Consider the following 13,847-nt stretch of genomic DNA (forward strand, 5'->3'; position numbering starts at 1 on the left):
TTCATAATTATTGAGAAAATCATGGAACTTTTTAATAAAACTTATGAAAAAGTTAGGTGAAAATGAATTTTGATTTATAGAAGATATGTATATATAGGTAGTTTTAGCCTATATGCATAAGATATCTAATTCGATATTTTTTGTAGTTAAGTTGAGGTTTTGAAAATCATCTTGTGTGTAGGAAATTTATTTTTATATTTCTTTTCGTTTGATACCTATGTATTAGACTCCAATTTTTTATTATACCTCTTCATTAGATTTGTCATTACATTATACCTATGTTTTAGTTTGAAGGTTATATTACTCAAGCCCTACGTAATAGGTAAATTATAAATGCAAATAACTATGAGTAAAAAACTCTCTCGATTATAATAATATACCTAAAAAAAAAGTTAACAAAGAACAAGATCACCATGTACCTTATAATCAGATATCATTCATGCATGTAAAAATACACAAAATATGAGTTTAAAAGTGAATATGCAAAACTGTTACTCTCATGTGAGTCATTTCTTCTGTTTCTCCAACCCTGTCTTTTCTTTTAGAGTATTTCTCCGATTATCAATCAGCCCGTTGAGTCACATGAAAGAAAAACTATAGATGCTTGTCTTCTTCCCCTAATTTCTTTGAAGCAAGTAAAAGTTCTTCTCATGATTCATATGAAATGAGACTCTAAACTCTAGGTAAAATCTGATATTTTATCTGTAAACAAATTACCTACACATAGGAAATAAAAATCTATCACAAGTATATGTATATATATATATATACACACACACACACACACACATGCACCTACTTAGGGTACAAAATCAAGAAAGTCATAATGTAATTGATTATGATGCATTCAAATCGAGCAAAATTTTAGTTTAATATTTAAAATTCAAATTTATGTTGAAATTAAGAAAATACCAAATTTTGCTTTAGTCAATCTGAAAGGTAAAAAGGTCAAGACATAAAAAGATGAATAAAAATAACAATAATTAATGCTTATTATACATATGAATTTGGTCTAAATCAAAAGAAAAATAGGGTACGGGTTTAGTTTTAAAAAGGGGCTCCGAAATCGGGTTTATCTCTAATTTTCTCTAATTAGAAATATCCAACAAAGAGTAAGACGAAAATTACTATGTGCTATCATCACACAAGTTGTGTAACTCGGTATGATAATGGTCATGATAAGCATAACTCAGTAGTCAGTAGTAATTGGGATTTAGCTAGGATTTCGACTAAGCATCGACAAGGTGCTTCAACTCTTCAACTAGAGAAGTTAAATCCGAGTAGGATGCGCCACCATCTTCAACAGCCCTCATTGCCTTCTCTCCAAGCTTTTCAACTCTTCTTCTCATATTCACTACTTCATGACCCACCATGATTCTGGTCACAGCCTCCTCTATGGCATCCCTTCTCACACTCGCTTCTTTCTCCACATTTACATCCAAAAATGATGAAACCCGTTTTGCAGAACCCACAGGAATCCCAATCCTAAGTATCTCAGGCACCAACTTCTCATTATAAAACTGCTCGCCGAACAACGGCCACGTGATCATCGGAACCCCGGCAGACACTTCTTCTAAGATAGAGTTCCACTCACAGTGAGTCACAAATGCTACTATTGCTTCATGCTCAAGTATAAGCACTTGGGGAGCCCAATCTCTTATAATCATTCCTTTACCTTCCATTCTCTTCTCAAATCCTTCAGGCAACCACTCTTCTACGTCTTTCTTTTCATTCTTCAAAACCCAAATGAAGTCCTGTCCAGAAGCCTCAAGGCCTAATGCAATTTCTAGCAGCTAATAGTCAGCAAAACGGTCATGCTTCCGAATGATACATAAACAACCGAACGTGGTTTCTTTGTGAGAGAACGTTAATTAAAACGTCTATAATAAACCCTGTAAAATATCATCGTTAGTATAGAATAAGAAGGGATCGTTCTTTCCGGAAAATTGAAGGGAACTCTAAACTTTTAGTGTTAACAAATAATGAGGGGTTTGAGATTGATTATTAACTACTAAAATAAAACCTAAATTACTATTTACATGATCGACTTCGCTTAACAAACTTAAACCAAATTTATCATTACACCACATAATTACAAGTTCGAACCTATCATGCATTCTAATTCGACCAATTACATACTTTTTAGACACCAATACAATTAGAGTCTTATGGGACCATCTAATCGTGTAAGATTTCAATTAACATTTAGATTGACTTGGGGCCTAATCTAAATTTGCATGCAATCGAATTCAATAACACTTAGAGTAGAAATCAAACAAGATTACATTTAAGCATCAAATCTTTGTTGGAGACATGTTTCATGTATGGTGTCACCCACCATGATTTCACATGCAAATTTCCAGAATTTTTACCACTTTTAATCAACACAAATCGAACCTACTTAGGGTATGATTCGTTTTGTGTCAATATGGTTGATGAATCTAGCACTCAAGCACAATCTTAGGGAATGCATCCAAGCACTAAATTCATATGCACATATCTGAAAATTATCTAAAAGTATGAGAAAGATGATTAGAACACAACAATAGAAATACAAACTCATTAATTATATAAAACCATCAATTCGGCAAAGATCCAAAAATCCAATAAAACAATCTAAAAATTTCGATTCTTAATACAAAACAATAATCTCACACAAACATCATACTACAATATTTATAGACAAAGTATTGTAAAAAAAATCAAAAACGAACAAACCCGTGGAGATGAGTTGTGAGAATCACACGTTGTAGGAACCTTGGAGGTGTGTCTTCAATGGTGATTTCGGTGGAGATGGAATTTGTATATGAGGGAGAATGGCTTGTTGTTTTGGTGAAGGATGTTTGGGGTACTATTTTGATAGAATTTTGGCTCTTGAATGCAAAGGAGAAGTAATGATATTTGAGAGGTGAAGCCATGTATATATAGAGGAAAGATGGAGGGTTTGAAATTGCTTTTTTCTTCCTATAATAATGTCATGCTTTAATCCCTTAAATCATGGAAAGCTTTATTTCCTAAAACATGCCATGTTTTATGCCTTTAATGATCATCTTCTATTTAATTGTTGCATGACTTGGCTCCATCTTTTTTTCTTTAATTATCTCTTCAATCCAATATGAAAATAAGAAAATAAAATCATAAGTAAGAGATAATTAGTTTCAAAACCTAACAAGGATTCCTAGTCAAACTAAAACTCTAAACCAATTATGCGTTTTTAACTCATGTAAGCACAAAAATGCATCTAATACCGCTTAAGACTTTTATTACGACTCAATGACTCAATAGTACAACAATAAGGACTAAGCAAAGTACAAATTGAGGTAAAAACATGTTAATAACGTCGCACAAAGTGCTCCTATCACTTTGAATCAAGCCATTTCAAATACCCCAGCAGTCGAGCTTCTTGCTGACTGCAATGACCTGTTAGAAAACTGAAGCTTATTGAGTAATAGACGAACAAAAGACCTTTTTAACACAAGACTGACATGAGAGTTATCGTTGAAACTTCTAAATAGATTATTTTGACTGTATATGACATGTACACATTGGGCCAAAATATTTTGTTCAAGGTTTTGACATCTTCAGAACTTGATCCCCTGCATGGTTCCATGCACTAGCCAATAGGGCTGTTAATCGGTTCCGGTTCCTGAAGAAACCGTTGGAACCGAACTGTTTAACAACAGTTCAGTTCGGTTCCTAGAAAAAAAAAGTTATATAGTAGAACCGAACCGTTTTTAAAACAGTTTGGTTCGGTTCGGTTCTAAAATGTAAAATGTATAGGAACCGTTTGGAACCGTTTTGGGACCGGAACCGTTTGCAAAAGGGAGAAATTGCTTTAAACTAAAGTACTAGTTATACTCCATTTGGTGGAGGACAGAGACTATGCCCTGGTTTAGAATTATCTTGTCTCGAATTATCAATCTTCACTCATTTCTTGTCACCAGATATAAGTATGATGTGCTCAAACTAACATAGTCTTGAATTTAAGACAATGTTTTTTTGGAACCGTTTTGGGACCGGAACCGTCATGGAACCGTTAGAAACCGAACCAAACGGTTCCTATTTGGAAAAATACAAGAACCAAACCGTTTAATTAACACGGTTCGGTTTACGGTTTCACCTATTTTTGACTGTTTTGGAACCGTTTACAACCCTGCTAACCAAGACCATGTCCTTTGGTTTGATGTCTCAATGATCTCCAAATTTGCTTTACATTTGTCAGTGACCTACCCATGGAAACTTAGAAAATTCAGATATGTTATTTTCTTCCTCATCAACTCCAAAATGAGGCTTGTTAGAGCAATTCCTCTATTTTCAGAAAATATTAGTCCTTAGTCCTTTCTGTTCCAACCGATTCTCTATAACCACATTTTTTTCCTCTTTTTTCTTTTTGGAGAATGATTTGCCACATTCAGTTCAAATTTTCAATCCCATGAACCATGATCATAGTAATTGAATAACGTAGAAAATTTGATTTTCTTGTCATATTGAGTTGAGCAAAACAGAGGAGCTATTATCTAAGAGATTTATGATACAAAGGGAATCACGGATGCAAACACTTTAAAAGAAATTAAATAAATTTATTTATCAAGGGACGAACCCAATTACTAACTAATGCAAACACTTGGCCATTGAAAAAACGAATGAAACACAATGATTTTCAATGGACTTGCTATATTTACTATATATATTATAGAAGGTCATGTGTAGCTACAGTAGCTGCGAGGTGAAGAGTAACAGGTCATGTTAGTGAGATAAGTTTGAAGTTTATTCAAGCAAAAGATAAACACAATAAGAGTTACAGATTATCTCTGTCTCCAATCAATCTCAGACTTTAAAATCGTAGCTCTAACCGTAGGTCAATTGTGCTCCTCTGTCTCTCTCTCTCTCTCTCTCCTTCTTAATCGCCCGAAATCCCAAATTGCTCTGTTCGTTATCCCTCTCTCTCTCAATACACCCGATGTCTGGAGCAAATCGCAATAGAATTAATTTTCGTCGGAAAGAATACCTTCATCCCAACTGCCACCTTGATCGGTCTAAATTTTGTTTTCCCTCTCCTCTCTCTCGGTGTACTGACTGTACGCTGTTTTCAAAAGAAAAAGAATGGAAGTACACGTGTCATTCAAAATTGAAACAGGGCGGAGCCCAAAAACGAAACCCAGTTCACAGACCTGTTACTGTTGACCTCGTAGCTATTGTAACTAACATGACCCGTCTATCATATATAGTTGAATATGACGTTTTTAAAGTGATTGAGGATTGGTATTTTATTTAAATAGAATATTTGATTAATGTTTTAGTTGGTTGGATTTTGTACTCATCAGCTTATTTTCATCTTCGTAATCAAATTCATGCTAGGCTGTGGGCATTGCTTTTTTTTTTTTTGTACTCCATTCATTATATATATATATATATATATATATATATATATATATATATATAATGTTCAAGTAACAACTTTGATAAAATGGTCTAGAATTCACATCAAAAACCAACTAATTGACAATGGATGGAGTGATCCAAACCTTTATAAACTCACATGATAAGTCACATTTTCTCATGTTTAATGTATACTCTCAACATGTTTTTAGAATAGTTCTCTGTTTTTGGATTTAGTTTTAGGTGATTAACATGTTTCCATTTGTTTCCTTCTTTTTTCCTACAGAACAATTCTTAATGAGCAACCTCCGGCTTGATGTGCTTTGGCAATATAATTTGTGTGCAAGGTTTTGCAAGGAAGGGTTTGATGAGTGGGGTGAACAGAAGAGACATAGCTTTTTCAATTAAAGGTTTTGTTTATGAGGTCTGCTTATATTTTATTTCTCCTTTTTTTTATATACAGATGAGTATCTATTGGTTTGGTGAATTTTGGCTATAGCTAATTTAATTACTAGGTTGTGGTTTAAAATTTATATTGTATATACTAGCAAATTGTAGGGCTCATATTTAGAGATTGGGCTTTGGTGTTCTCTTTTGACTTTCACTGTTCAGTATGCAGTTTTAAAGCTATGATGGAGACCCTTCACTCTTGCAAGGTCAAATTATGAATTTAGTCTTTTTTAGAATTTGGTTGGGAATATGTTTATCAAAGAAAGCAAAATTGAGCAAGTAAATCAAAAAAATTAGTTGTTTGCCCATTGGAGAATATACTCTAGTAATATCAACATTCATGCTGTTGTAGGAAAAATGGAATGATCTACTCATCTCATTGATAATCCCCTTTATATAGGGTCAAGATTACAATAGAAATAAATGGTAATTATAATGACAATTAAGGCTACATAATGGTGATTGATCCGTTACATCCGTTGACCATAAACGTCATTAACTTATTCTTTTATTTGCATTAACGAAGGCACACTAATGGTGTTTTTCCTTCAACACTCCCCCTTGTGCCGAGTTTAAAAATATAATGGTGCATAAGATGTTGCCTCATTAAAAACCTTGCCAAGTAATAAAACCCAATGGGAGAAAATAAAACCTTGGTCGAAGGAGAAAAGAGCACAACGCACCTATTACATTTAAGATTAGCATATATGTGCTAGACTCCCCATGATGTCTGCACATCCCCCTGATATTTACATTAATCATGGGAGCTTTGATAACTTTTGCATATTTAATTATGTGTTTTATTTGGTATGTATTTCTTTACGCCAAAAATGCAACGACGTGGATAGTATTCATTATCATTATGTCGTTTTCTATTTTCTTTATAGGGACTATAAACCTAAACCTTTAGGTATTGTTGTTGCGTAGGCGTTAAGGTATACAACGAATTAGAGGTCGAGTCAAGTATATTGTGTTAAGTGCAATAATGCGTCTTTGCACTTGTATAGGGAATCTCATTTCCCAACACTTATTCGTCATCTTTCAATTAGACGAAAACGGATCTATCTTTAAAGACTTCGACTGATCATGGGAGCTATGGAAGCCTCACTTTTAACCTTTAGAGTACTTAAAAGCCGATTGATGGTTTAATCATCAATATTACAGTCCTGAAGATCCATTTTGAGACTGTGTCTTCCCAATGATCTTTTTCATTCTTGACTTAGGATTTGTAATGGCGACATCTTTTTAGTTCATCAAAAGACTCTGCAAATCTATATTGAATACGCAATGACATAACACATCTGATCCCTATTCATAATCAAGTATTTTACTTCGTGAACGTTTCAATTCCTTTTGTAACACTACGTGATCTAGAACCATTTCTTGGGTGGATAAAGTATGTTCTATGACTTTCATGTATATCTATTAATTTTGATCCCCATAGAGATACCTTATTTCACCATTCATAAGCTGCATTCATCAGTCTTTTGGAAACTACCAAACTGATAAGGTAGTGGAGTGCAATGACTTTCATTACGAGAATATCTTTTTATGGTCCATTACAAAAGAATATTTCCTCGTAGTCGATTCCAGTGCGTTTGTAAGAGACCTTGCGCCATAAGGTGAGTCTATACTCTTAATTCTCATACGCATCCTAACAAAGATATATGATAGGGTTTACACTTGCGGTGTCAGCTTCACCTGCCCAAATACCTATCTCTTTGTTAGTGAACTTTAGTTCATGATCGCTTCTTTCCATTGGGCCAAAGTTACTACGTTGTTAATTCTCAACGAAGTATTGTTCGATATGAAGAGTCAATATCCTTCATCTTCATGTGGTTTGTATTTGGTAGAGATTTCCTTCAAGGATTTGTTCTAACATCTGAGACGTCCCCCAGTGATAACCAAAATCTAGGAATTCTCATGAGGCGGATTTTAGATTATGGATCAATGAATCCAATTGTGCCAAACTCGTTTTCTTCCTTTAATCGAGTATATATCGAACATAAGGTGGTCTCCCCCTCTTTCTTGGAGAGCCACGGCCTATGACACCATTTATTCCACTTTACGGTGTCAACATGTCACCATCCATGGTGCAACGCAATGCCTAATTCCTTTTGGATGGCGTCATGTCCTCTTCTTAGGACATTGAACCTTGCAAGCATATTTGCAGCTAATATCTGTGATCTCATCACTTTGTACAATAGTGGGGATCAATATGAGACACATTAGGGACAAACCACGACAATTCTTATCGTTCCACTTGAACATTCTTTGTTCTTATCTCCCCCTAACGACAAGAAGACTGTCTCATCAAAGTGATATTCCACATATCTAGCGGAAAAAGAGATCGCTTGACAAAGTTGTAATATAACGGACTATCTGGATGCTCGTCTCCAGTGAGAACATTTATTCACATTAGTTGGCTTCACCATTATGCGATGTGGCGTCGCAATTTGGCACGTAGGTTAATCTAGTTGAGCTCAAGGATTCTAGATCCGTGTCAATCCTGGCGAGCTCAAGTATTTGATTCTTCGATGTTATCGATTGTAATTCCTTTTTACAATGATTAAGGTGATAGCCAAAAACTAGTGAGTAATAAGTTGTTTATGCAAAAATTACATTACCATAAACGGAAAGATTGGTGTGCATTACAATTTACCAATATTAAGACTAGTACTTTAGTCATTTTTCGTGAGACCAAGTGGGTTTGTAACTAGCATAAGTAACATTAGTTTTAGTAGTGAATGGTGTGATGACACATGACCAGCGTGTCGACACATCAACCAACACCATAAATTATTTAAAGTGTCCGCAAGTTGGTTGAATTAATCCACATAATTTTCGTTGGATTCAATCCTTAAACACAGTGAGAATACATGTCCTTTGCATAGGATGATCTCAATCCAAATTTCTTTAAGAAATTGATAAGATTTGAATGATTAGGTTTACATACCTAATCACAATGGATATAAGAAGCATAATATGGTGTTAGTGCATATACTTATGCATCAAAATATCATTGTTCCGTCTTAGGGGAGCGACGAAATCTGGGGATTAAATTACATCTTCAATTCCTCTATAAATTTAAGGATTTTTACAGTTCTTTGTTTTGTTTTGTTTTTACTTCTATTTATCCAAAATATGAGTGTCCTGGTGTAACTCCTTTCATATACGGACACATATAACACGACCTGTGTATCCCAGTAAATCGTGTCAAAGCCCAAATATGCCAAAATCCTGAAGGTCAATTTCTTTTGATGTTGTTGGATTTATTAAGCAATTTCATATATACTTGATAAATGGACATATGAACTTCTCGAATACTCGGTTACATCCGCAGTCATTAGAGATAGTGCAAAAGAAGTAAATTGTAATCTCACTTATTATTTTCACATGAAATAGTCGTTGACATAAATACTCCAAACATTGAAAGGTCCCATTTTCTCTTGTTGGCTCTTGTTACATAAGATGCCAATGAGGTATATAGTTAAGACATAAAAATGGACTATTAACGCAAATGCTTTAGAGTAATTGATAGTATCGTATAACGATATTTCCATTCCATAAGGTATGTACATTATGAATCCCGAAGGATTTATAAGTAGCGATCGTTGATTAATATTATTTGGTATATTCACGGATATAGTACTATTGTTCTTCAGTACTATTGCCGTGAGGATCGCATAATGCATTTTTTCATTTAGTTATCCATATCATACTAATTTTTTTGTGAAGTTGCTCTATTTTATGCGGTACTTCGAAAAGTCAAAATATTAAAAATCGAACCACGTATATCTTGATTAATATTCGAATATTCTCAATTTATTGAGAAAAATTCATTACTTTGGTTATATGTTAACGATTGCATCAAGGTCTTGTCCAATCCAAAGGTACTTAATACCAAAATTTTAGGCATATATAATAGTCATTACAATTATATCTTGGAAAATTAGTGACAGACTATAATCGAAGTCTGAAACATTTTGAATTGACATAGATTTGTATCGCTCTTAAAATTTTGGAGCTTTCTCCTCGTAGTTTGATATTTAATATACTTTTTCAAATTGTCGTACTCTCATTTCCCCTATGCATTTTTTATACGGTACATTGTTATCAATTGCCATGGATCGGTTTGTATGATCCTACATGTTCATAATATTTGCCCTCTGGTTTAGGGTTATTTCTTTATTATTATCCAGAGTTGGTTCTGTGAATTTTTTTTCCTCTTTTTTTCTGAAAGACATTTCTTTGTCTTGAGAGATATTTCTTTGTCATACAAGATTTTAAATATGCTTCCAAGTTACGTGCAGGAAAACATGTTTGCATAATTCGATCATGGTTGAGCCTTGGTTGGCTTGTAGGGAAGGTCGGTACTCAAATTCTTTAGAGTTAAAAATATGTTGTGTTGGTTTAACCAACTGTAAATAGAGTACGAGACTTATTAGTTTTGCGGTCTAAAATTTTAAATAGACTTACACGAAAATTAAACATACCAAAATACATTATGGTCACTTTGGAGCTTTATGTAGTTGCTTTATCACAGTAAAGATATACAATTTAATTTATTTCCAAGAAATACAAATTGGATTGCAACACCAAGAATTGAAATGGTCGTATTTTTCGATGCTTCCTGAAAATATTTTATCACAAGAATATGTTTGTCCTCTTTTTTTTTAATTATAAAAATTATCATGAAATTTCGTCATCATGACAATGCTCATATCATATGCTAAATAACATATTTATAAAAATTATATAAACATAGCATATGCAACAAATAGAATATATTATTTAACATGGTTAAGTAATTTACAAAACTTAGGCAATTATCGTATTCATGATATATGCCAATGACCATATATAAATATATAATGCTTAACAATTTAAATCATAGCATCACGATTTAATGACATGCTAAGTAATTAAATTTTAATAATAAGCATAGCATGTAACATGGTTACATAATATACAAGGCTAAGGCAATTATTACACTCGTGCCAAAGATCATGTATAAATATAATGCGTAAAACGTAAATCATAAATTACGATGCAATTACATGCTAAGCAATCAAATTTAAAAAAAAAATTAAATCTGCATAGCATATAACATGTCACGATATTCAGATACTACTTTACTCACGTAACATATATAATTTCATTTATATGAATGAAATTTAATAAAAGCGGCAACACTAATTTAGATCTTACTTGTAAGTTTGCCAAATAAACTGCATATCAAATGAGTCTCGATCTCATAATTCCACGTTGCTCGTCACATGGTTATGAATAAATCACATGCAAAAACAACAATATTTACATGATTAGTCACTTTAATCATATATATGTGATTTCATCTCATTTAATTTACCATATTCAATGAAGGTAATAAATAATATATAAAAAGTAAAGTGGATTGCACATTTACCATTTACATAGTAGTTGTTAAATTGAGATCTGTAACAATGAATAGTAAATATAATTCACTGAGTTGTAAAAATAACAAAATAATTACCTTTAACTTTTTACTACAGAGGTAAGTTTTGAATTTACCAGAGGTAAAACCTCTTTTCTCCATGGGTCGGGTCTAGGCCGGATCGGGGCCCGAACTAATCCGAGTCGCGGGATCATCAGGTTGCAGTCGATCTCGCCGATCTGGGTCGAGCACGGCGTCGGGCGATCGGGGCACTCCGGACGAGTGGGGCTCGGTTGGAAAAACTTGATCGAGACTCAGATAGCGTCGTGCATCGCTGGGCCGTTGTCGAGTTGACACGAACACCGAGTCTGGTCAAGTACGTCGGGGCTGCGGCGCTGGCAATTATCAGGAGAAGAGATGACGTCTGGTTGCTTCAAGGCGTCAGCGGGGCTAGATCGTCACTAGATCTGCTTTGTTATGGGTTTGGACGACCATCACCGCTTGGTGACGTCGGTGTTGCAGAGTCGTCGGTGAGAATCATTGATGCCTCGTCGGGATCGAGATCGAGAATTGGCAGCCATGGGGGCTTGTTGTGGCGTCATTGGAACGACAACGAGGTTTTGGTCGAAGCAAGACCTCGGTATCTTCGAACGGAGGCGGCGCTGAGATGCGCTGGTTTGATGACGTCGGGCAGCGCGTCCGGAGAGCGGAGCCTCTAGAGTTGCCGGAGAAATGGCAAGTCGGAGAGGATGGGTGCCCATATCGAATTTCTGCCTTTTTGTCTTCTTCTGCCATTTTTCGACAAAAAAATTTCTAGGTTCTACATCTTTTTCTTTTGCCTGAAAACTCAAAGGTAAAGTATCGTGTTGATAACGTGTTGTATGGAAAATAGAATGATCTACTCATCTCAATGATAATCCCCTTTTATATAGGGTCATGATTACAATAGAAATAAATGGTAATTACAATGACAATTAAGACTACATAATGGTGATTGATCCGTTACATCCGTTGACCATAAACGTCATTAACTTATTCTTTTATTTGCATTAACGAAGGCATACTAATGGTGTTTTTCCTTCAACACATGCTTAGATTTTTTTTTTCATTTATGCAGTTATTTTATTATGGAGTACTAAGAGTAGAAGTTGTTAAATGATTTTGAGTATTGGAATGCAATTGTGTACAAGATTGCAGAGACGGGACTAAACAATGTAGAAGTGTAACATATGAAAGTTTGTATCTCACACTTCTTTCATATCTTAAATGTAATAAACAATGTTATATGATGGATCAAGTCATTAAACAACTTCCATTTCACGACTAAAAATGGTTCTTCATTTTCTTCCATCCGTAGTCAATCTCAAATTTATATTTCCATAAGTTTTCTTTTTCATCCACAAAGTCACAGCAAAGCACGGCTTTGCTGACTAGTGTTCTTTATTACGAACCCAACAATTTTACTATATATTAGTTTGCCTTCAACTAATGAACAGTGCATTCCCAATTTTGTCCTCCTCTCTTATACGTTTTTTCCATTTCTTCTTCTCTACCTCATGATCTTTTTCCTCTTCTCTCACCGTTTTCAAATTTTAACCCTAAAGAATCTCAAGTCTTCTTCTTTGCGCTAATTTTTGTTTCTCCGCGAAAGTATCGGTCTCCAGAAACTTTATCTCCGAAATTTTTTTTAACTTTCAATCTCAATTTCAACATCTGAGCTTCGCTATTGAGATGAAGGTGATTCTGAATTACACATTTTAGGGTTTCGTTTTCAGCATTTTTGTTTGTCCTTATCAATTAAATATTAACTCAATTGTCAAATTATCTCTCGATTTCTTCTGGTTTCTATGGATGATGGTATGTGTGCTTTTAACTCTGACCTACAATTTGGCGGACCTAACTATGGGAAAGTGTGGGCTCATGACTGAGTTTTGTGTTTAGTTGAAAAACTTAGTGATCGTATGGCTATCATACTAATTTTTAGCCTTAACATTAGCTTATAATGCCCCCACTGCAGCTTAAAATCAAGATAATATGACATTATGCCCCCATAAAACTAAACTCCTTGGTCCGCCAACAAAGTTTCTTTTTGAACCTAATTCTGGTATCACTGACTTTCTATTTAATCTTTCTTGATAAATCTGTGTTCTAGATATGATGAAATATCTAGTTTGGTTATCGTTACAAATTTTTGTTTACATGAATGTTCTTTGGTTTCATTTTGATAAATTGCACTTCGATTACAAATGGTATTTGTTAATGGGTTTCAGAGGATTGGGAGGGTTGATCGTTTTAGTTTCCAGGATATTTGTTAATGGGCTTCCTATTAATTTGTGTTCATGGGCAGAGTTCTCTAAAAATAAAATTGGTTCTTAGTAGCTAGCCTTATGTCCGTTTAGGATATGTTATAGTCCCCATTAATCTCTCTAGAACAATCATTAATTGGTGGGACTTTGTTAGTTTGTTTTACCAATTGCTTTTTAAATTTGGTATGTGTGGTTCCGGTTATTTAATTTCAAGTACATTTCTTCTTGGGTTTAGAATGACAAGTTAGACCAAGTGAGCTTAATTTCAACACAATATGGTATCAATCTATTTTTGG

At 34.2% G+C, this 13,847-nt stretch overlaps 1 protein-coding gene across 1 annotated transcript; it reads right to left on the reverse strand.

The window, feature by feature from the left end:
* Nucleotides 1–1,229: 1,229 nt before the first annotated feature.
* LOC126782535 (UDP-glucose flavonoid 3-O-glucosyltransferase 7-like) lies at nt 1,230–12,040 on the reverse strand. Its single transcript, XM_050507794.1, has 2 exons — nt 11,882–12,040; nt 1,230–1,793 (listed from the first exon to the last, which is right to left on the reverse strand). The coding sequence occupies exons 1-2, from the start codon at nt 12,038–12,040 to the stop codon at nt 1,230–1,232; spliced, it is 723 nt and encodes a 240-aa protein (XP_050363751.1).
* Nucleotides 12,041–13,847: the final 1,807 nt, after the last annotated feature.

This window comes from Argentina anserina, chromosome 2 (genome assembly GCF_933775445.1).
Source record: "Argentina anserina chromosome 2, drPotAnse1.1, whole genome shotgun sequence".
Taxonomy (NCBI): Eukaryota; Viridiplantae; Streptophyta; class Magnoliopsida; order Rosales; family Rosaceae; genus Argentina; species Argentina anserina.

Bases quoted from the DNA above. Each gene is read 5' to 3' on its own strand.
- LOC126782535 (XM_050507794.1), bottom strand. From the start codon at position 12,040: ATGGCAGAAGAAGACAAAAAGGCAGAAATTCGATATGGGCACCCATCC. The intron at 1,794-11,881 runs GTCTTGCTTCGA...GCTGACTATTAG, and splicing joins CTCCGTTCGAAGATACCGAG to CTGCTAGAAATTGCATTAGG.